The sequence below is a fragment of the Orcinus orca genome, chromosome 8, assembly GCF_937001465.1.
Source record: "Orcinus orca chromosome 8, mOrcOrc1.1, whole genome shotgun sequence".
Taxonomy (NCBI): Eukaryota; Metazoa; Chordata; class Mammalia; order Artiodactyla; family Delphinidae; genus Orcinus; species Orcinus orca.
Genome location: NC_064566.1, coordinates 35,951,944 through 35,974,967, shown reverse-complemented (window position 1 = coordinate 35,974,967; position 23,024 = coordinate 35,951,944). Strand labels below are relative to the sequence as shown.

General features: G+C 38.1%; 1 protein-coding gene across 8 annotated transcripts in view; it reads left to right on the top strand.

Annotated features, from left to right (window-relative positions):
- Positions 1-453: 453 nt before the first annotated feature.
- The window catches only part of PRMT3 (protein arginine methyltransferase 3), a 133,496-nt gene continuing 110,925 nt past the window's right edge, over positions 454-23,024 (top strand). For 3 of the 8 annotated variants that reach the window (XM_004263917.3, XM_049713485.1, XM_049713486.1), the window contains exons 1-8: positions 454-610; positions 860-992; positions 2,646-2,728; positions 4,226-4,275; positions 4,894-4,996; positions 11,274-11,433; positions 12,769-12,913; positions 17,651-17,716. In XM_004263917.3, coding sequence (XP_004263965.2) covers positions 583-610; positions 860-992; positions 2,646-2,728; positions 4,226-4,275; positions 4,894-4,996; positions 11,274-11,433; positions 12,769-12,913; positions 17,651-17,716 — 768 coding nt within the window. In that variant the 5' untranslated portion in view covers positions 454-582. Of the gene's footprint in view, positions 611-859; positions 993-2,645; positions 2,729-4,225; positions 4,276-4,893; positions 4,997-11,273; positions 11,434-12,768; positions 12,914-17,650; positions 17,717-23,024 lie in introns of those variants that run through there. The other 5 variants (XM_033409393.2, XM_033409390.2, XM_049713487.1 and 2 more) reach the window with 5 other exon arrangements.

Sequence of the window (23,024 nt, the reverse complement as noted above, 5' to 3'; positions counted from 1 at the left end):
CCCCGGAACCAGTGTGGAGTACCAGCCTCTCTCCTGCGTTCGACCTCCTCCGTCACCAGAGGGCGCAGCGAGCAGGTCGCCCCCCCCAACTAACCGCTCATCCCTCGAATAAGGGACGCACAGGGTGCGCGATGCCGACTGCAGAACCGCTTCCACCTCTGGGCTCTGGGCCGCGGTTTAGGACCTCCCGCTAAGGCCTGCCGCATCCCGAGGAGAAAACAAAAGCCAGGTCCAACCCTGCAACGCCCAGCCCAGGTTTCAGCGCTTACTCGGCGCGCGCTGCATCAACCCTGCGGCAGGAGGCGGAGCCCGGGCTCTCGCCCCGCCCACCCCAGCTCACGTGAACAACGCCGCTGCCCCGAGGCCGGAAGCGCTCGCGAGACGACGCGCACGCGCTCCTGTTTCCAGGCGCCGCAGGGTTCCCGGAGCTTCGGCCCCACCGCGTGCCCGCGCTCGCCCTCACGCTCACACTCACGCTCGTTCCCGGGTTCTCGGGCGGGGAGGGCTCGGAGGCAGTTGCGCCTGCGCTGCCCAGCCTGGTCCCCGCCCCCAGGCGCGCCGGGCTCTAACGGCACCGCCGCCATGTGTTCGTTAGCGTTGGGCGCAGATGGTGGGTACCCCGGCCCCTCAGCACCTAGGATGCGACCCCGTGGGGCCGGTGAAGGCCCCTCCCCTCCCCCTGCGCCCGGGACGCGGAGCCGGGGTGGTGGGGCCCGCAAAGAGGGAGGTGGAGGTGGAGGTGGAGGTGGAGGTGGGGGGGGGAGGGCCCGCCGGGCCCAGAGCGTTCTCGCTTTGCTGCCCCTCGTCCGCCCTCCTGGCACTGGGGTCCGAGGCAGAGCTGACGGTTTGCGTGTGCTAGGCGGCCGGGGCGCTGTGGAGGAGGAGGACCTGCCAGGACTGTCAGACAGCGGTGACGAGGCCTCCTGGGAGGATGAGGAAGATGCCGATCTCCCCCACGACAAGCAGCAGACCCCCTGCCTGTTCTGTGACAGGTTCGTCCACCTCAGCGCGAGGCGCCAGCCCTACGGTGGCCGGGCCCCGTGGGTCTGTGTGGTCTGCTCCTCTGGAGTCCAGCCCAAGTGGCTGCCCTGGAAGTCTGGAGCCCTGGAAGTCTGGAGCCCGTGCTTTGGAGTGAGGGTTTGTTGAGCCGGAAGACCCACAGTGGTTTCCAGGGAGGAACCATGAACTGGAAGCCAGGTTACACTGCTTCACTTTGACGGGCCTCAGTTTCCTCTTGTGTAAAATGAAAGGGTTCTGGGCCGGATCTGTGGTTCCCACATCTGGTTGTGCACCTCTGTCACCTGAGACACTTAAGAAAAAAATACACAGATGCTAAACTGCACCTCAGCCCTTCTAAATCAGGGATAGGGTCTAGGAATCTGTTTCTACAAAGACCTTAGCTGAAGTGATTGTAAAGAGTAACAAGTTTGGGAGTCACTAAACTCGATTAATCCCTCAACCTTCTAGAACCGTTCAGGCTCTCCCATTCTATAATTCTTTGAGTTAGAAAGCTTATCAGGTGTAATAGTTCCATTTGAGCCGTTTAAAGAATCACCTTTGTTAGGGGCTCCCCCCCCCCAATTGAAGGGGAAGGAATTGATACCATTTTCACTTAGGGAAAAAGACGCTGCAATACCAGTAACTTGTTCAAAGTCACAAAGCTGTGGTTTGTCTTATAACCAAATCCATGTTTTTTCCACTTAAAATTCTGCCTCTTCATCTTTGACTTTGGCTGCTGTCCTGGGCAAGTGGGCGTGAAAGAGGCCTGGTTGGCGCTGGCCAGTGTTACTTTAATAAGCATTTTACCAGTATCCCCTGAGTCTCAGCATGGTGCTGATTGGTGGTATATTAGCTTCTGATGATTCGTCATTGTTCCCACGTGTAGCCTCATGTGGGTAGGTACGGGATGTCTGCATATACTGTAGTCGTCAAAAAATAATATTTATTGAGCATCAGGGAGGTACTTCTTTGTGATAGGCTGTGTAAATACTGTATAAATAAGCTCTCTCGGTAAACGTTTGTTGAAAACTGCTGCATATGTGCTAAGCATATAGAAGAGGTAATGCAAGCTCTCTGCCGTGTGTTCTTATTACACGTCCTTCAGTTTTGCAGGTCACAGAATAAAGGAGCTTGGCCCTCACAGTGTCTATAATCCAAATCCTTGGGGAGCACTGTAAGACCACTTTTTGAAATATGGCACTTTGGGAATTTACCAGCTGTAAAATTACATTTTATGCTTTATTTCTAAAAGTAGTTTGAGCTGTGTCAGTTCAGAGCCTCTGAAAGCAGAGTTGATACTTAGAGGAGAAAAGAATCTTATGCAGTGAATTTTTCAGGTCTTAAGAGACACAGTCTAAGGGAGTTCTCTTTCTTAGAAGCCTTGTGATAAATTCAGTGCTATTATTTGGCAAATTCAGCTCAACATTTTAAAGGGTGGTTTGTTTTAGGTGTAAAATGGGACTCAGAAGTACTAATTCCCTTTAGGAGTGCTGGGTTCCTCTCTACAGGTGTGTTTGGTTTTTTTTAATTAATTGGAAGTAAAACTGGAAACCTGCAGAGTGAGGGGGAAAAGTTTATATCTAACATGAAGTCAGTATTTAGACTTCTTAGGGACTATTTCATGAAGCTGTTGCTTGGTTTTTCAGGTTATTTACATCTGCTGAAGAAACATTTTCACACTGTAAGTCTGAGCATCAATTTAATATTGATAACATGGTTCATAAACATGGTGAGTAATTTTTAGAATAAAGAAAATTTTAGTTGAGAAATTTAAATTCAAACATTATGTTTTTCCAGACCATTCCTTTCCTATACAAATCCAATATAGTGAAACACATGACAGCTTATGAAAATGGCGTGTTTTTGACAAATGGCTTTTGAGGAAAGATTGATAAATAAGTCATTCTTCTAGATATGATTGACTGTATTTAAGCTTAAATTGCCTTCACAACGAAAAAGGAAAAAGAAACCCAAAAAATCCTTGGCATGCGATTACATTTTAATCATTTTAGAATTAGGAAGACAAGGGGCGTGGATATTAGAATTAGGGCGAGCAAAGGATAGAGGTGGACTTTGGAAAAGGAGGTGGATCATTATGAAAAAAGACAACTTATCAGGTCAAAGCATAACATGGACTTCAAGGCATACAAGATTGAGTTTTATAAGGAGTTTGGTAAGAGTGTGGAAAAAGCGAGTGCTAAAGTTAAGGTGGTAATCCAGAGATTCAGCTGATGATTCTACTGAAACTTGCATCTAAACATACTTAAAATTAAAGCCGCCTAATTTAAACGAATATAGAAGAGCTACAGTATCCCACTAATATTAACTAAATACAGAATTGGCTTTTTGGTCCCTGTATTTACTAACAACTAGAAAGGACATTACTGAAGAATACCAAATATTAGGCAGATTTGGGGTCTCAGATAAACATATGATACAGTATGTTTATGAATCATAAATTCAACTGCAACTACTTTTGTAAGATATAAGTGACTTAGTTTCATTTTTTTTCATGTTTTTAATGTGCATTTTAAAACTGAACTGAAACCGTACTTTATATTATTTTATATCTTTTTCAATACCAAATAGGGGCTTTTGTGTGCTATTACGCATATGAAACATTTTTATATGCTGGTATGTTCTCATAACAGTATTTCTCATGACAAATAATAATTGGTTGGGTATGCTATTGCTTTCCCTTATTTTAAATGCTGCTTCATTTCTGAAAAGATGAGAACCAGATAACAAGCCTCACTATTTTTTTCATTTGCATCATTTAACTTAATGTAAAAGCTAGTATACTTTGTATACTCTGTGTCCTGGCAAAATTATAGTTTGGTAGGTACCATAAAAATTGGGGATTTAGAAACTTTAGTATCAACTCTAGTATTAGCTGCCAAATACTTGGTAAAATCAAGGGCCTAATTTTCCTCATTTGTATTGTTCTGATAAGTGAGTAGAATTCTAAAAATTAATTTCCGATTTTTCAGAAATGCAAGAAAGGCACTTAAAAATTTGTCCTTTCTGCCTGTTTCTCAATTAAAATATTCTGAAGTGTCAGAGTTACTGTTTCTAGTTCTTAATAAAAAATTCAAAACTTTTAAGTAGTAGTTGAGAGGACAGAAACATTTTATTGTCTAACCAGAGAAGCATCTTTGGAGCAGGTTAATGAAACAAAACTCATGTTATGTTAAAATAGGTGAATTATTTTTTTTTTCCCTTTTAGGACTTGAATTTTATGGATACATTAAACTAATAAATTTTATTAGACTTAAGGTAAGGTGGTAGCTTAATCTACAATTTTGTTTAAAACCTAAAGAAGTACTACAGCGATTATCAATGCACCGATTTTTAAAAGAATATGAGGAACTGCTGTATAAGGAACTGTTTTAAATTTGACACTCATCATATTGGGGGAATCATGGACATTAGGAACTAGCACAACATACAGCACCAAGTAAATGGATACATACCATACTTAAGTGTGGTTTTAAATTTTGTGTAAGAGATGAGTCAATGTTATGTGGCAAAGTAATTCACTGTCAGATAAAGGGGAATACTGATAGTCTTTCTGTAAAATCAGAAATAATTTCTAGTGCGATTTTTAAGTGCTTTGGTTACTCTTTTTGTTCTGTTTTTTAAATACTTTGTTCTAGTCAGTTGATGTTTATATTGCCATTTCCTCAAAATCCAAACAATATAAAACTGTGCATTGAAACAATTAAGCAGTCATCCAGTCAAGTTAATGAAATAGCCGGTGAACATAGACTGTTTAAATAGAGATTTTGTGTGATGTAGACATGATTTCCTTTTTGTTTAATTTTCGCAGTTTTTTGGTAGGGGGATTTTGTGATTATGTGCAGTGAAAAAATATGCAATTAATTTTACTTCCAGAATCCTCCAGTTGAATATATGAATTCCATATACAACCCAGTGCCTTGGGAGAAAGAAGAGTATTTAAAGCCGGTATTAGAAGATGACCTTTTACTTCAATTTGGTAAGATGAACATATGGTATCTACTTTAAAGCAGGGTCATTTGTTATGGCAAAATAGTGGTTAGGTGTTACAGGAAAATATATCATCCCCTTGATTCTCTAAAGACCTCGTCAGGTAGTTGGTTTCAGAAGGAACGTTAAGTCACTTAGAAAGTGAGAGTCACACTAACAGTTACCAGGGAGGAATTTGAGCTTGGGTTAAACATTGTGTAAAAGATGTTTTGAAACATAGGGAGACTTGAGAGAATAATTTTTAGTTGTCAGACTGATTTTTAATGTAATTAAAATCGATGAAATTTTAAATTTAAATAAAAAAATTAAATCAGTATATTTAATATTTAATAGGTTTAAGTAAATTTAATAATATTGCTGTTTTTACCTCATAATACAATCAGATACATGACTTTTCTTAAGACATCTAATTTATGGAGCTTTTGTTTTGGTGCAGGACGGATTCCACGAAAATTCCCCACGTATACTAACTCTTAAGCCTCCCTTGTGGCAGGGTCACTCGTCTTTTGACTGTAGCTTTCTTAGTTTCTTGCTCTGTGCTTTGGTTCATTCCTTATTGAACAGGAATCTTATGAAAATTCTGTTGGCTCTCTATAGGTCTAATTTGTTGTAGTTCATGATTTATTATTGTTTTTTAAATTTATGCTTTCTTTCATGTTTTTTGTGCCAGTTAGGTGAGATAGAGGGGTTTGCTGTCTTCGGATCAGCAAGACCATTCTAAACAGACACATACCTTCTCAGATAGTAGTTTGACAGTGTGTATTTGGGCAGTCCTTTGGTAAGTGGGAACTGTGGAAAACCACTCATTTCCTTGAGAAGTACCATCAAGAGAAGTTGTGTGCAGTGTGATGCAGTAGTAAGAACCTTAATGTAGGATTCAGGAAATAAGTGACCCTGGACAAAGCACTTAAGCTTTCTGTTTTTTAGGTCTTCATCTATAAAATGAGAACTAGGGCCAGATTTCCAACTTTCTACCTGTAAAATTTGGTGAGGCCTAGGTTGATTCTTTCCCATTTTTACAACTTCTATTAAATTTTATTTCTCCTCAAAGTAACCAAAGTGATCTCTTTGATACATGACAAAGTGCCCACTAGGTGTTCTTCGTGACTCCCTAAACTCAAAATTGAACACTCACAGGTTGAAAGTAGTATGTTAAATACTTTAGAAATATGAAGAAATGAATCCTTCACATTGGGAGCCCACAATCTAATAGTAGGAGTGTTTTGTTTTTGAATGACTGTCCTGTATTATAAGATAAGGTGGAATATAGTAAGTTTCATGAGAAGTAGGAAAAATAGTGCAGTTCAGAAGAGGAAGAGATTACTCAGATCAACAGATACCGAGTGCTATTTGCTGGTCACTATGGATACAAATGGGTATTGACCTCTTCACTCTCCAAAGGTATATTAACTTAACTTCTTTCAGACTTAATTTTAATTTATAAAAAGGTGATAATGACACCTACCTTATAAAATTGTTACAAAGATAATGCATATTAGCACAGTGCCTGTCAGAGAGTAAGTGCTTAATGAAGGAGAATTTATTGTTATTAGTAAATAAGTTCTAAGGAGTTTAGATGAAGAAGTCACGACCGAGATCTGGAACAGTTAAGGGGCCTAGTAAAGGAGGTGGAACTTGAACTGGGCATGCTTGTTAGTGCACCGCCCGTGCCTCTCAAAGGATCTGTGGGACTTCCCTGGCGGTCTGGTGGTTAGGACTCCATGCTTCCACTGCAGGGGGCACGGGTTTGAACCCTGGTCAGGGAACTAAGATCCCACAAGCCGCACGGCACAGCCAAAAAAAAAAAGCAAAAGATCTGTTCTCCTGGCCATTGGTGTAGAGAGATGGAAGAGAAGGTTCTTCATTCTCACGGCTCCTGGCTTGATTACTGACTATTTCACCTGCACTGTCTTTCAGTAAATAGTTATTGAGCATCTGCTTTGTATTAGGCTTTGAGAATATAAAGATGACTAAATTTAAAAAGGAGATAACTAAGAAAATAGGCAATGAAAGTACAGTGTAAGTGGGGAGAAGTAACTATACTGATGGAGAAACCTGGCAAACACTGCCTTAGCCAGGTAATGAAGGTTAACATCATTGGTGATGTAATGTCAGTGGTATGGACCCTTTATATCATGTGATGAGAATGGCACTTTACCTCAGTGGTCTTCCTCCCAGGCCAGTAATCTCAGTCTAACCATGAAAAACCATGAGACAGACACAAAGTGAGGGACATTCTACAGACTGCCTGACCAGTACTCCTCAAAACTGTCCATGTCAAGGGAAGCCTGAGAAGCTGTTGTAGCCAAGAGGGGCTTAAGGAGACATGACAACTAAACATATGTGGTATCCTGGATGGGATCTTGGGACAGAAAGGGGACATTAGAGGAAGACTAATGAAATCTGAGTGAATAAAATGGAGTTTAGTTAATTTTTTTTAAAGTATGGTATAATATTTGAAACATATTCCACAAAGGGTTAATATCCTTTTTACATAAAAGACTCTTGAGGGCTTCCCTGGTGGCGCAGTGGTTGAGAGTCCGCCTGCCGATGCAGGGGACGCAGGTTCGTGCCCCAGTCCAGGAAGATCCCACATGCCGCGGAGCGGCTGGGCCCGTGAGCCATGGCCGCTGAGCCTGCGCGTCCGGAGCCTGTGCTCCGCAACGGGAGAGGCCACAACAGTGAGAGGCCCACATACCGCAAAAAAAAAAAAAAAAAAGACTCTTGAAAATTAAGGGACAAAGGATCAAAACAGTTGATAGAAAAATGGGGAAAAATTCTACCAAAAAGAGGTAGGAAAATAGCCCAATAGCAAGATACCATTTCTCACCTCTCAGACTGGTAAAAATTTTTACAATATGACAACACATTCTGTTGACAAAGCTGTGGAGAGACAGGCACTGTCCTAAGATTGCTAGTAGAATGCAGATTTAGCAATACCTAAAAAACTGAACATGCGATTTTTTTTTTTTTTTTTTGCTGTACGCGGGCCTCTCACTGTTGTGGCCTCTCCCGTTGCGGAGCACAGGCTCCGGACGTGCAGGTTCAGCGGCCGTGGTTCACAGGCCCAGCCGCTCTGCGGCATGTGGGATCTTCCCGGACCGGGGCACGAACCCGTGTCCCCTGCATCAGCAGGCGGACTCTCAACCACTGCGCCACCAGGGAAGCCCTGAACATGCGATTTTTAACTGAGCAGTTTCACTCATAAGAATTGGTCTTGAAGGTACACCTCCAACATTCTGAAAATACATATAAGACAAATGCCCATATAGAGGAGAGCGGTTGAATAAACTATGGCACGTCCACACCATGGAGTAGTATACCTCTATCCTCTATTGCAAAGAATGAACTGAACTGGTACAGAGTGTTATCCAGGACATACTGTCAAATGAAAACGGCAAAGCTCAAAAGAATATCTACTATGATACTCTTCACATAAGAAAGAAAGAGATTTAGGAAAATGCTTATGTGTCTGCTCATTTGTGCAAAAGAAATACAGGAAGGATAAACTAGAAACTGAAGAGATTGTTACTGAACGGGGTTTGTGGGACAAGGAAGGAAGGGCACAGTGGGATTGAGGTAACAGGGATGAGGATCGAGTGACACTTTGCTGAGTATATCTCTTTGTATAGCTCCAACTCTCAGGACTATAGTAATGTTTTATTTTATTTTATTTATTTATTTATTTTTTTCTTTGTGGTACGCGGGCCTCTCACTGTTGTGCCCTCTCCCGTTGCGGAGCACAGGCTCCAGATGCACAGGCTCAGCGGCCATGGCTCATGGGCCCAGCCGCTCCGCGGCACATGGGATCTTCCTGGACCGGGGCACGAACCTGTGTCCCCTGCATCGGCAGGCGGACTCTCAACCACTGCGCCACCAGGGAAGCCCTAAATTGACTATTTTTATGGTAGTTTTCAGCTGCCAAAATGAAGTATCCAGGTGATTTGAACCTCCTGAGACAGAATGTAGATGTGGAAGTTCATCTTCCTGAATATGGTTTAGGACTTTAAATTAGACTATTTTGATATATTATAGTTATGCATCGTAATGTTTACTGAATCTTTTCTCCTTTTCAAAGCTATACATTTAATATATAATTATCTGTGTACAGTTGGCCGTCATATCTGGGAGTTCTGCATTTTTGGATTCAACCAACCTTGGATCAGAAATATTCAGGAAGGGCTTCCCTGGTGGCGCAGTGGTTGAGAGTCCGCCTGCTGATGCAGGGGACACGGGTTCGGGCCCAGGTCTGGGAAGATCCCACATGCTGTGGAGCGGCTGGGCCCGTGAGCCATGGCCGCTGAGCCTGCGCATCCGGAGCCTGTGCTCCGCAATGGGAGAGGCTACAACAGTGAGAGGCCCACGTACAGCAAAAAAAAAAAAAAAATTCAGGAAAAAATTCCAGAAATTCAGAAAGTAAAACTTGAATTTGCTGCCCAGTGACAACTATTTACATTGTATTTATAACTATTTGTATAGCATTTACATTGTGTTAGGTATTATAAGGAATCTAGAGATGATTTAAAGTGTTATATGTAAATACGCCATTTTATCCAAGGGCGTGAGCATCTGCGGGTTTTGGTATCCGAGGGAGGGCGGTCCTGGAACAAATCCCCCACAGATACCAAGGGACAACTGTGTTATTAATGCTAACAGCTTTTATTCTGACTCACTTCTTGCAGCAGAAAGCAAAATAGAGAAACTAGCCAAAACAAAGAAACGAATTTCTTTGTTTAGTTCTAATCCATAACTTAAATTAACAAGGTGGTTTGCAGACAGTGTGAAGAATTTTAAAGACAAGGTACACAATGAGAGTTGTAGTAGGAAGTAGAAAATATGGTACACCATCCTTTAATAGTTTGGCAATATTTTGTTGCTCTCATTAATTTTTGGTGAACTAAATAGTGGATAAATCTGTAGTTTTTTGGTTTTTTTGTTTTTTTTTTTGCGGTACGCGGGCCTCTCACCATTGTGGCCTCTCCCATTGCGGAGCACAGGCTCCGGACGCGCAGGCCCAGCAGCCATGGCTCATGGGCCCAGCCCCTCTGCGGCATGTGGGATTCTCCCGGACCGGGGCACGAAGCTGCGTCCGCTGCATCGGCAGGCGGACTCTCAACCACTGCACCACCAGGGAAGCCCGAATCTAGTTTTTTAAAGCAACGAGTCAGTATTCTGCTAGACTGTTGAGAGTTTCGTGGCACACCATACTGCTTTTATAACAAGTTGAATTTAGGCTCTAGTCTCTAAGTTATAATATTATCATGTATTTGTGAAGCTTAGTTATTTTGTCCCAGCTCTAAAGAAGTGTTGCAGGTAAAAACTGAATAGGAAAAAAAAAAGTCGTGTTTCCCTCAAAGCTGTACTGCGGAGACAGTATAATATCTGCATTGTTTTTATTGCTTTAAGTTGATTCAACAGTTAATTAGACGGGTCAGTGGACATTGGGATTTTGTAAAACTCACTAGTTCCATATATTAACTTCTGTTTGCAGAGTTAATGATTTACATATATTAACTTCTGTAGCAGAAGTTATTGATTTACATATAGTGAAATTAAATTTAAATCAAGAATTTTTAATAATATTAGGAATTAGGATATTTAATAATGTCAGCAATAAGACAGTGTATAGATTGCACACCACCTTGCCCATGATGAAAAAGTTATTGAATGTACAGAATTCCTTACCTACACACTGTCCTTAAGGAATATCTAAATGTCATACCTGTTACTCTACAGATAAAGACCCAGAGGCTGGAGGTGGCCCTATGTGGTGGCAAGAACACAGGCTGGGAAGGCAGGCATGGGTTTGAATTGTAGTTCCTTCATTAAACAGCTGCATGACTTTGGGCTAGTCAGTTTCTCTGAAATTTATTTTTCCCATGTCTTAAAATAGGGATAAATGTTTATATTTTAGGTTTGTTTTGAAGATGGAATGAGATGTAATGCATGAACTTGAAAGATACCTGATGATCAATAAATATGAGTTTTTTCCTTCTACTTTTTTATTTTTTCCTGGGTTTGGTTCAGTACAATTAATGCTTATTTATGTGTTCAGTTTAGCCAACTAGTGAAAAGTTTAGATTAACAGCATGCTCTTTAAACTCAAATTGGAATAGTTTGGATATTAAATATTTATTTAATTAAAAGTACTGATTTTTCTCAGTTGGCCGCATAATAGGCACTTAGTATATACTTATTTGTAACACATTTATATGTGCTTCATTGTTATAAGATGGCCTGATAGAAATGTCCATTTGTTTATTTAGATGTAGAAGATCTTTATGAACCCGTGTCAGTTCCATTCTCATACCCCAGTGGACTCAGTGAAAATACATCAGTTGTTGAAAAATTGAAACACATGGAAGCCAGGGCACTGTCTGCTGAAGCTGCGTTAGCTGGAGCACGTGAGGATCTGCAAAGAATGAAGTAATTTATCAATCTTATAGAAAATTAATTGTTTAGATCCCCAAAATAATATAATTCATAAAAAGATAGAATATGGTAAAATATTTCATATACTGGAAAGCACAGTGTAGATATTTAATTTCAATAATATTAAAGGTACGCAGTATTTTTTATACATTGTGGATGTCATTGATTAACATAAAATTCTGTAGTTTTATCTGTCCTCTTATATTTCTTTATAATTACTTTTGTACTAATGATAATTGTTCTGGGGAGTGTGTTCCTCCTGAGTGCTTTTTGTTCCTTGATATTGCCTTCCTTTGAATTACCTTATTTCTAATAGATTTCTCCATTTTACTTTTTCTCTCCTGGACTTTTTAAAGTGTAGGGATTAATATTTTTTAGACTTGTGGAAAATACAGGGTTGAAATTTTTGTTTTTAAAGAATCACAATATAATTATGATGAAGTATATAATCAGAAAACCAGCTACATAGGATGGTTTTCTCTAGTGAGTAAATTAACATTCTGCTGGCTTAGTACTTGTCAGAATTTAATGTGCATACGAATCATCTGGGTATCTCGTTAAACTAGATTCTGATTCAGGAGGCCTGAAATAGGTAGTGTCTGAGATTCTGCATTACTACCAAGTGTATATACCTCTAGCTTAACCTATTAGATTTGTAAGTTGGTTGCTATTGCCCAATTACCCATTTTTGATGGTTTGCCAGAATGTCCAGCAGGAAAAATAGTATAGCTGATTGTAGTTTCCCTTTTTCTGAGATTTTATGCTGGGTAATCTATTATGTGCCTCTTTACACTTCTCTCCCATATATACCTCATAGATTCTTGATGTGTTGTTATCAGAGAAGGAGCTGAGTTTTAGAGCCTGAGCAGATGGTGTTGATGTGTGTAAATAATTCCCAGTTTGGGTCTGCTTTCTGCCTATATAACCCTTCCATGAGATACTATGGTTTTAAAGAATATTCATAGCATTGGAATATGCTATATTGATTCAGCTGCTAAAATAAGATTTTGGAACAATAGAAATAATAAAGTTGAATAAAGTCATAGTGTGCTTATTTTGTTCACTTGAAAGATAAAACAGCCATAGCCTGCAGTTGGCAGTGCTTTTGTGATTTGTAGAAGGAATGCTTCCAACTGGGTTTGAATATGCCATTGCTTAAGATCCAGCAGGGGGAGCTTTCCGTTGCTTAAGATAGAATGTGATTTAGAAGGCTCATCACACCCCGCACTCCCTCCCCCCCCTCCCCCTTCCTCTTCCTCAGCCTCTAGCCTTTCCTTTTTTCATGGTCCAGTAAACTTGTCTCAAGGGTGTATTTCAAATTGATTACAGACAATTTGCTCAGGATTTTGTGATGAACGCAGATGTCAGAACCTGCTCTTCATCTGCAACTGCCATTGCAGACCTACAGGAGGATGAGGATGGCGTTTATTTCAGCTCATACGGGCATTATGGGATACATGAAGAAATGCTAAAGGTTAGAAAAGAGCACAAATGTACCAAATCCATACTAAAAGAAAAATAGAGTAAAAAAGGTTCTTAATACATATGGGAGAACTGCTTTTTTGGTTTTTGGTTTTTTTGAGAACTGCTTTTTAAATCTTTTTGGTGCTTGATAGCTCATCTTGCATTGAAAAGATTATAGAAGCATCAGAGACACTGTAAATTCTGTTTAAGATCATTATTAATCTTTATTATGAGATTACCTTTTGCTGGGAATAGAACATTCGAAAAAATTGCTGACGATTTTAGTCTTCTCAAGAGCAACTTTTAAATAGGAAGAAAAATACGTTTGCCTTTTAATATGTGAAGGAAATGATTAATTTTAGTGTTTTAATTAGCAGTACTGACTTTAGTTTGGGCGAACAATAATTCTTTGGTACAAAGTTAATTATAAATAATTCTCACAGTTGTTAGGGCATTACTTTTTTACATTTGAAATCATTGCTATATAGAAGAATTTCCTAAATCAGATACTTGAATTTGGTTGGTTTTAAGTTTTATAATGGTAATGTCCATATAAACTATAAGTAGATTTCTAGGTATACCTGGTATATTATGTACATTTTATCATGTATTATAGATTATAAAATAGCAAAATGGTTTTTTAATTCAGTAAAACTGAAAATATCTAACTAGAGTAAAATAAATGTTGGAGTATAAAAATTACTGAAAACTTTAATGTTTATCTCTGTGAATTTTAGATGCCACTACTTTTTTTTCTTAAAAACCAACAAACGAAAAATTCCTTTCTGAATCCTTCCTCAAAAGATTGGTTTATTTTACGGACACCCCAAGACTGTGTTCCTTGAAACATGCCCATTTAAGATAACCAGGGGTAGTTAATGAGTATATATTTTGTTGAGTCAGTTTTGCAGGATCACAGAGTGGAGGTTTGCTGATTAATAGTAATTGTAATTACTTGGGGTCTTTTAAAGCAATGTCATGTCATTTCTTTGCTAATGACTTGTCACAGTTGGTTGTGCTTTTTGTTGTCACTTGGGTAGTTGCATAGCATTACAAATAACAGTTATAACTGTTGCTAAGTAATAAATTAAGTCCAGAGTGAATTTGTTTAAAAGAAATTGACATACTCCATTTTCTCTGTTAAAATTAATTTTATTGTGTCTAGAATATTTCCTTTAAAGGAGTTAATCTAAGCCCATGTTTGCCGTTATAAATCACCCCATCAATTTCAATGCCATGAACCTTTAATGCTTTTGATATGGTAATTGTATTGGGTTTTTCAGACAGATAAGGTTACTGAGACTCCTAGAAGATAGTACATCTGAGTGCTCTCAGTACAGTCATCAGGGAAATCCAGTTTGGACTTACTTCCAAATCTCTGTCCTGGACCCTTGTAGCTCTGTATCAACAACTAGAGGATCTTTACACCTGATGGAATATTTTAAGTCCTTTTGATGTACATATATATTTAAGAAGTTCCAGCTGGAAGTTTCCAGTGCTGTGTTCTCACTTTTAGAGAATCACTTAAGACTCCTTATTAATATAATTTTCCATGCCTTAATTCCCCTTTGCTGTTATACAATGTAACCACCTTCTCCTTGGAGATAACTTGATTAAGTCTTCATAGGAAATATGGATATATTTCATTCAAAAAGAACTATTTGTCCATTTTATGTTTTGTTAAGTTACATACTGTGGATGAATATGAAATGTGCCTTATATCAAGCAATATTTCTTCTGTTTCTTATCAAAACAGTTCTTAGCACACATAATTTGTTCAGGGTTGTGCTACTACTGGAGTCTCACCTGATCTTTATAAATAAATTAAAATTGAGAAGCCATGCATACAGGACTTATTTTTATGCTTAGAATTGGCCTTGCTTTTATAACAATATTTGGATTTTTTGTTACTTACTAGTCACAGGTATTTTAATGACACTTTTTTGGCATATGTTGTGATTATAATTATAAATAAAGACAGTTTGTAATCTTATTTTCCAGAGTCAAGGTGAAGATACTTTTTTGAATTCTAGAGATAACGGGATAGTAGTGGACATTAACTTTCAGAATCCTTTGCCACTTTATCTTTCTGAAGAAGAGTCATTGTTGCTAATGTTATAATTCGGAGATGCATCACTCTCCTTTTTTCCCCCCCCCCAAGTAAAACATTGTTCATCGTGGTGAACATTTATCACAGATTATAGTACCATTAATTTTTCGTTACTGCATTTTCCTCATTGTATCTGCAGCTGACTCTTGCATTCTGTCCACCTTCATGAGCCTATATATTTAAAACATACTGTTACTTATATAGGTAAAATTTATAATATATAACTTTTCTGTTGTCTTTAGTCTTATACTTAAAATTTTTTAATATTGGTAGGAATTATTCCATGACACTGTACTAGCCTTAAAAGATTGTCTTGCTTCTTAATATTGGACCTCTAATTTTATTCTTTTGTGCTTCTTAGTTTTACTAGGTTAGTGCAAAAGATAACTTTATTTCTGTTTATTACCTTATTTTATATTGAAGAGTTAGTCTTTTGTTAGAATAAATTTTTAGAAATGGTTTGAGGGCTAGTCTTTGATTTGCTTGAATTTTATGTTTAGTGAATTTTCCTCTCAAAAATTCATTTATTAAATTGAAGCTCTGCTATGTCCACAGCACTGTGTTTAGTAGACTTTGAATTTCATTGCACCAGTATGAGCATATGAGCAAAAGCAGATGGATATGTAGGAAGAGACTGGATGAAGGATTGTAGTTGAGCTAAGCAGCAGTGCATGGATTTAGGACAGGAGTTGGGATGCTAGTGATTAAGTTAGAGCAGCGGCGAGGCAGTGTGATTGGTGAGAGCTTTCCGAGTGACTGCCTTCTTCACTGATGTTCACCCTTTGTAGGTTTTGTTGTGTCAGCAAAAATCACTGGTTACAGTGTAAGAAGGGTATAAAAATGGTAGAAATGTATGAAATGGTATGTTTTTTTTAAAAAAGACAGTTTTTAAATTAATTAACACTATGTTTAAATTCATTTAAAATATGAAGTTCTCATAGTAATTCTTTTCTTTAAAATTTATTTATTTTTGGCTGCATTGGATCTTTGTTGCTGCACAGGGGTTTTCTCTAGTTGCGGCGAGCGGGGGTTACTTTTCCTTGCGGTGTGTGGGCTTCTCATTGCAGTGGCTTCTCTTGTGGCAGAGCACGGGCTCTAGGCTCAGCTTCAGTAGTTGTGGCACATGGGCTCCAGTAGTTGTGGCTCGTGGGCTCTAGAGCGCAGGCTCAGTAGTTGTGGCGCACAGGCTTAGTTGCTCTGCGGCATGTGGGATCTTCCCAGACCGGGGCTCGAACCCGTGTCCCCTGCATTGGCAGGCAGATTCTTAACCACTGCGCCACCAGGGAAGCCCCATAGTAATTCTTAAAATACATTGAGGGAAAGATTTCAGTTTTTAAAATGTGATTTAAAATTTTGTTTGTAAAGCAATTAGAAGTAATTCCATCAGAAAACATGGAATTAATTATGGAATTTCCCTTTTTTAGATCCAGCAATTAAGTAAAACAGCTTGCCTTTTAATTTAAGCCCCTCTTTGTACTTTTTTTTAAATCCCAGTATTGGCATAAAAGTTTTTTTGGAGGGTATGGACTGTGTAAAGTTTTATGTTGTAGTATTTAGTGTAACTACTTTTTTTTTTTTTTTTTTTTTTAACCTAGTGTGAAACCGAAAACTAGAATTCCCGGTCTGAGTTATTTTTCATCATACTCATTTTACTCACTTGGCAGCAGAGCCCCTTACTGCTGAATTTGCTGTCAGCGTGTGTCTCAGCCGAGGTGATTTAAAAGGAAATCAGCTCTGTTCATGCACCAACATAAATGTTAGCATTCAGTGCCTGCCTTGGTCACAGGTCTTGTGAGACTCCATAGTGGAGAAGTCTTGCAATCTGGTCTGCGGGGCTCAAGCGATTGACTTTTAGGCTTATAGGCTCTTTTTTTTTTTTTTTTGGCGGTACACAGGCCTCTCACTGTTGTGGCCTCTCCCGTTGCGGAGCACAGGCTCTGGACACGCAGGCTCAGCGGCCACGGTTCACGGGCCCAGCTGCTCCGCGGCATGTGGGATCTTCCCAGGCCAGGGCACGAACCCGTGTCCCTTGCATCAGCAGGCAGACTCTCAGCCACTGCGCCACCAGGGAAGCCCTAGGCTTATAGGCTTTTAAGCATCATTTCCTACTACAGACATTTCTAGAAACAAAACAGGATTATAAATCAGATAGGTGCTGATCAGTGACTTTCTTAGGAAACTATACTCAGTTGAGCTTCATTTTTCATACGTAACTGTAACTTTTACATCTATCTAGTTTGGTTCTTTCCTCCCATATTTTAACATAGTTCTACCACAGGGAATCAGGCTCTAGATTCCAGGCCCTATTTAAAGGAGTAAAACATCATGTTCATCTTCTACTAGCATTAATTATCACTTGAAGTCTTACAGTGCATGTCAAGATGAAAATATGTACATTTTTAAGAACTTAGGTCTTATTTGACTTTCAGTGTTGTTCTTAAACGTTTTCTTTGTGTGTTGTTGCTATTTCCATTCTTTATTATTTTCTTTTAGGAAAAAAAGATTAGGCTTGGTTTTCCAGGCAAAATATAGCTATGGAAACTAGAAGTGTGTGATAAATTAGCAAATATCTTCCTTAAATATTTTTATTTGTTCAGACTATCCTGTAAACACAATGTCTTCCTCTTTCTACCCTAGGACAAAGTACGAACAGAAAGTTACCGAGATTTTATATACCAAAATCCACATATCTTCAAAGATAAGGTGAGTAGCACAGACTACAGAATTGTACATTTCATGTGGATCTTGGGCAGCAGAAATCCTCTCTTAGGTCATCATTGTGATAGCAGTTGATTTCATGTACACTGGCTTTATTTCATGGAAAACTTTTATGATGCTGCCCTGTGGTGCAGTATACTGATAGCAGAAATGCTCATTGGTGCTGTCATTCAATATACTCTTTTTTTTTAATTGAAATTAATTAAAATTAATTTTTAAATTAATTAATTACAGTGACATAGCTTAGTTAAACTTTGCTTATCCAGATAATTTTGCTTAAACCATATTTTTGATTTACTGTGATTCCTGTTCATTTCAAATGTATAGCTCTGTATTAAAGCACTTTTAATTATTATTTTAGTTTGTGTTAATTAGTTACAAATTAATAATTTTAAGAAGTCATTATTGGTAGGTAGGGTCAAATATTATAAGGTACAATTTATGTGCTTTCTTTTAAGACCTCATTTATTTACCCTTTTATGAGTTACTTTATTTTTTAAATTTTTAAAATTTTTATTCTTGGCTACATTGGGTCTTCGTTGCTGCACATGGGCTCTCTCTAGTTGCGGCAAGTGGGGGCTACTCTTTGTTCCGGTGTGCGGGCTTCTCGTTGCAGTGGCTTCTCTTGTTGCGGAGCACAGGCTCTAGGTGCTCGGGCTTCAGTAATTGTGGCACGTGGGCTCAGTAGTTGTGGCTTGCAGGCTCTAGAGCACAGGCTCAGTAGTTGTGGTGCACGGGCTTAGTTGCTCCACAGCATGTAGGATCTTCCCGGACCAAGGCTCGAACCCATGTCCCCTGCATAGGCAGGCGGATTCTTAACCACTGCACCACCAGGGAAGCCCTGAGTTACTTTAAATTTTACAGTTAGTGTTAATACTGCCTCAGGTTATTTCAAAGGTGATCTTTCACTTTGTATATGGGTGGGTGTGTTAAAAATGTGTCATTTGTTTTTCCTCCCTTGTGAATTTTTCCATTTTTCTTCTTCACTTTCTCCTTCCCTCCCTCTCTACATTGGCATGGTTATCTAAAAGTTCAGGTTTTCTGTTTTTGTTCCTCCTCATTGGAAATTAGTCCACTAATTTAGTCAAATATATTATCGTCTCTGCCACTTATATACTTTTGCTTGGGAATTTTTCCCCAGTCTTTCTACTTCAAGAACATGTATATTGGTAACATTCCCCTTTCACCTCCATTTAAAAGATACTTCTATCAGGTGATTTCATGAGCTTTACGTGATGTTGCAGCAGTGATTAACAACCTTTATATGTTGAAAAGCTCTTTCCCTGATTTTTATGTTGTTTGGAATATCATGTAGATTGGCTTCTCATTTTCCATACCTGTTTCCTAAGAGCGGTGTTTCACTTGTGATCTAGCCAAGTTGGACCTGCGAAATTTATATGGTGTTCTGATACCTTTTGGCCAAAGCATTACCTATGAGGTAATGATGGTGTGTGTTTCTTTGTTTTTGCTAATTCCCCTATAGACAAATGATTATTTTATTTTTAAAGTGTTAGTTTTTATCAGTTCTTTATACTTGACCTTTTTGTATTTTTTTATATGTTTTTGCAGCAGAGACTAAGAATTTTTTTTATAGTTTTTATGTTTGCACCCAAGTGCTGAAACAATTTATTTAATATTTGTCTAAAAAACCACATTGTTGGGCTTCCTTGGTGGCGCAGTGGTTGAGAGTCCGCCTGCCGATGCAGGGGACACAGGTTCGTGCCCTGGTCCAGGAAGATCCCACATGCCGCGGAGCGGCTGGGCCCGTGAGCCATGGCTGCTGAGCCTGCGCGTCCGGAGCCTGTGCTCCGCAGCGGGAGAGGCCACAACAGTGGGAGGCCCGCGTACTGCAAAAAAAAAAAAAAAAAAAGTTGCCTTATATTTACAGTTCGATTTTGCCTAGATTTTTATTTTATTTTTTCCTTAATATGTTGTATAGAAATTAACCATGTTCTACTCTGGGAATAACTAGTCCTGCCTGGCTTCTTAGGAACCATCTACATAGTAATTTTAGACAGTGGTGAATCTCTGTGGGCTTCACTTGTAAAATGATTTTTTATGTATAGCTGATTCACTTTGTTAATAAAGCAGAAACTAACACAGCATGGTAAAGCAGTTATACTCCAATAAAGATGTTAAAAAATAAAAAATAAATAAAAATACAACGATTTTTTAAACCTTTCTGGTTCTAAAATTTTATGATTTTTGTTTTTATAAAAGCAGTATCATTTTCTTTCTTTGAGCCATCTTTTTAAAAATACTTTTTGATATGAATGCCATAAGAATTCCTTAAGTAAAAGTAGTTAGAAGTTTCTTTTTCAATATGCTCTGAATAGACTTTTGTGTTATATTATATAAGAAAATACTGAAAAGGCACAAGTATTAGTAAACATAAGGTTAATCATTGGGAAATTAAGTAATTATGAATATTTCTATGTATATGAAGCACATCTTACTGGGTTCATAGACCTATACACAGTCCCTTTCTGCTTTTAATTTTTCATTTGTAACAGTCTTATAGAAATATTGTATATATTATACATTTTTGGACAAAATACGTGACCATGGAACACATAGAATGTTTAATTATTTTGTGTTCCACTTACTGCTTTTACTGAAGAGATTAAATCTGCCCAAGTCAGAAAGGGGCTTACTAATAAACAGGGAGTATTTTTCCTTAGTACTTTGCCTAAGATGCTTTCATTTAATTTATCAATGTGTAATTAATTTTGCTTGGCATTTGTGTTTTCTCAAAAGTATACTGTGATGTAAAATATATGTGTGTCAATTTCTAACTCTTTGAAGTATATTCAGGATATAATTTTCTATAATTAATAATATTAAGTAATCTAGAGCTTTCATATTTTTAAATGATTTGGGATACTTTTCTTTATATTATACTATGACTACAGATTTAAAAAATATACAACACATATTTAAATAGCATTTGATAATTTATAAAATACTTTCAAGCATGTTGTCTCATTGTTGCTATACAATATACCGATATGGTGTATTCATAGCAGGTATGTATTCATCTCTATTTTTCACATGAGGAAATTTGAAACCAGTAGGTTAATTGACTTTCCCTAAAACAGACAGCTAAAAAAAAAGCAAACAAACGCGGGTTTTAGTCCTAGTCTAGTGCCCTTAACCCTGTGCCACTACACTTTGAAACTGTTATGTTAAAATAGAATGAGTAATTAGGGTGGGATTCATTAGTCATATTTTAATTAACACTATTTTACATATATAAGTCATGTAATTTCTGTGTGCCATGACAGAACATGTTCATGAAATTATTTAAATATAGTTCTTTTAAAAAATGTATGAAATAACATGTTTTCTTAAGTTTTATTACCATTGTTTTTGTTTGCTTTTATCTCCATTAGGTAGACAAATTTTGTATCACAGCACTAGCTTCTGTATCATATTATTTAGTGAATGGTAGAGATTTATTTTTCAGAAAGGTGCTTATAAATTTAAAATGTCTTCCTTCCTTCATTCCCTTCTCCCTCCATCCCTCCCTTCCTACTTCCTTTCCTTCATTTCTTTCTTAATATTGTTTTAATTCACAAAGCTCCTGTGGAGGACATATGGTTTCTCAGATTTAATTTAACTTTGGGTGGCGTAATTGTGTTATCACTCACTCATAATTAATTTCTATTTGTAGTTCATCAAAGAAATTCACAGTTAGGTGCCTTTTTTATGCTTTTGATTATTATCTAAGTTAAAATTGACGCACTTTTTCCCTTTTTTTTTTTTTTAGAAACAGTGAATCACATTCCTTCATCATTTTATAAAATAATGTTAGTGTATTCTGTTAGCATTTCTACCTCTTTCTTTGATTCTACCAGATTTTAGTTTATTTGCCCAACTACCTAAATCTGAGCTAGATGTAATAAATAATTAGTATATAATTTAAAATATAATTTAAATATAGGCTTTAAAAAGCAGATTGACCTATGTATGTTTGAGTGCTACCTTTACAAATTACCAGCTCTATGATTCTGGATCTGTTACTTTCCTTGTCTGAGGCTCTCCTTCCTTCAGAAAAGGTTAAAGAAGAATTTTATATATATATATGCATATGTATATAAATTATATATGTGTGTGTATGTATAGTCTTAAAAAAGAACACACACTCTAATTGGAGTAAATGATACATACCCTTCTGTACTTAGCTTTTGTAGTTCAGCAATTTCTCTAAGATAATCCCTTATTAACATTATTTTAATGGCTCAAAAACCCAATGTAAAATTGTCCATAAATTGTTTTAAGTTATATTAGAAATAATGCTGCATGTAAAAATATAAAATATTAAAAATCTTTTTATAAATATGAGAGTAGAATAATAAGATAAATTCCTAGCAGTGGCCTCCCTAGGTCATTCTACCCAGGATGGTTTTAGTGCTGCCAACTTGTCTTTCCAGAAACTGTGTGGGTGTTGATATTCCCAAACACCATTGCCAAAGCCCTGTGCTATCAAACTTCTAAATTCCACACTGATCTTTTATTTTTAATATTTTAATTTTGCAAATATCTTATTTCAATGAAAGTTCTTGGGAAGTTATCACTTACTATTGTGTTATATATATATATTTTTTGGGTTTTTTTGTGTTTTTTTTTTTTTTGCGGTACGCGGGTCTCTCACTGTTGTGGCCTCTCCCGTTGCGGAGCACAGGCTCCGGACGCGCAGGCTCAGCGGCCACAGTTCATGGGCCCAGACGCTCTGCGGCATGTGGGATCTTCCCAGACCGGGGCACGAACCCATGTCCCCTGCATCGGCAGGTGGACTCAACCACTGTGCCACCAGGGAAGCCCGTGTTATATATATTTTTATATTTTATGCCACATAATATTTCAAACTGATATACTATAACCATACTATAAATATATATGCTCTGTGTTATAGTATTTTCTTGATGTTGTGGTTAATATATTTTATTTGTAACATTAAAAAAATGTTGCAGTTTGCTTGCAGTGATGTTGTATAGATTGCACCTTATAATTTTAAACTTTCTTGTGTGTGAAGTGGTTATGTTAAAATGTGCTGACTCACCCAGATAGGCCACATGTACAGGAACAGTCACATTCTCCCTGTGGAGCCATCTGGGCCACGTCCTTCTTAGAGCAGTAGCCTTTTGGCAACCTTATTTCTTCAATAGAAATTAGACTGTTTAGATTCTGTCTCTTCTGGAGTCAGTTTTGGTGTATTATATTTTCAAGATATAATGGAACAGGGCTTCCCTGGTGGCGCAGTGGTTAAGAATTCGCCCGCCAGTGCAGGGGA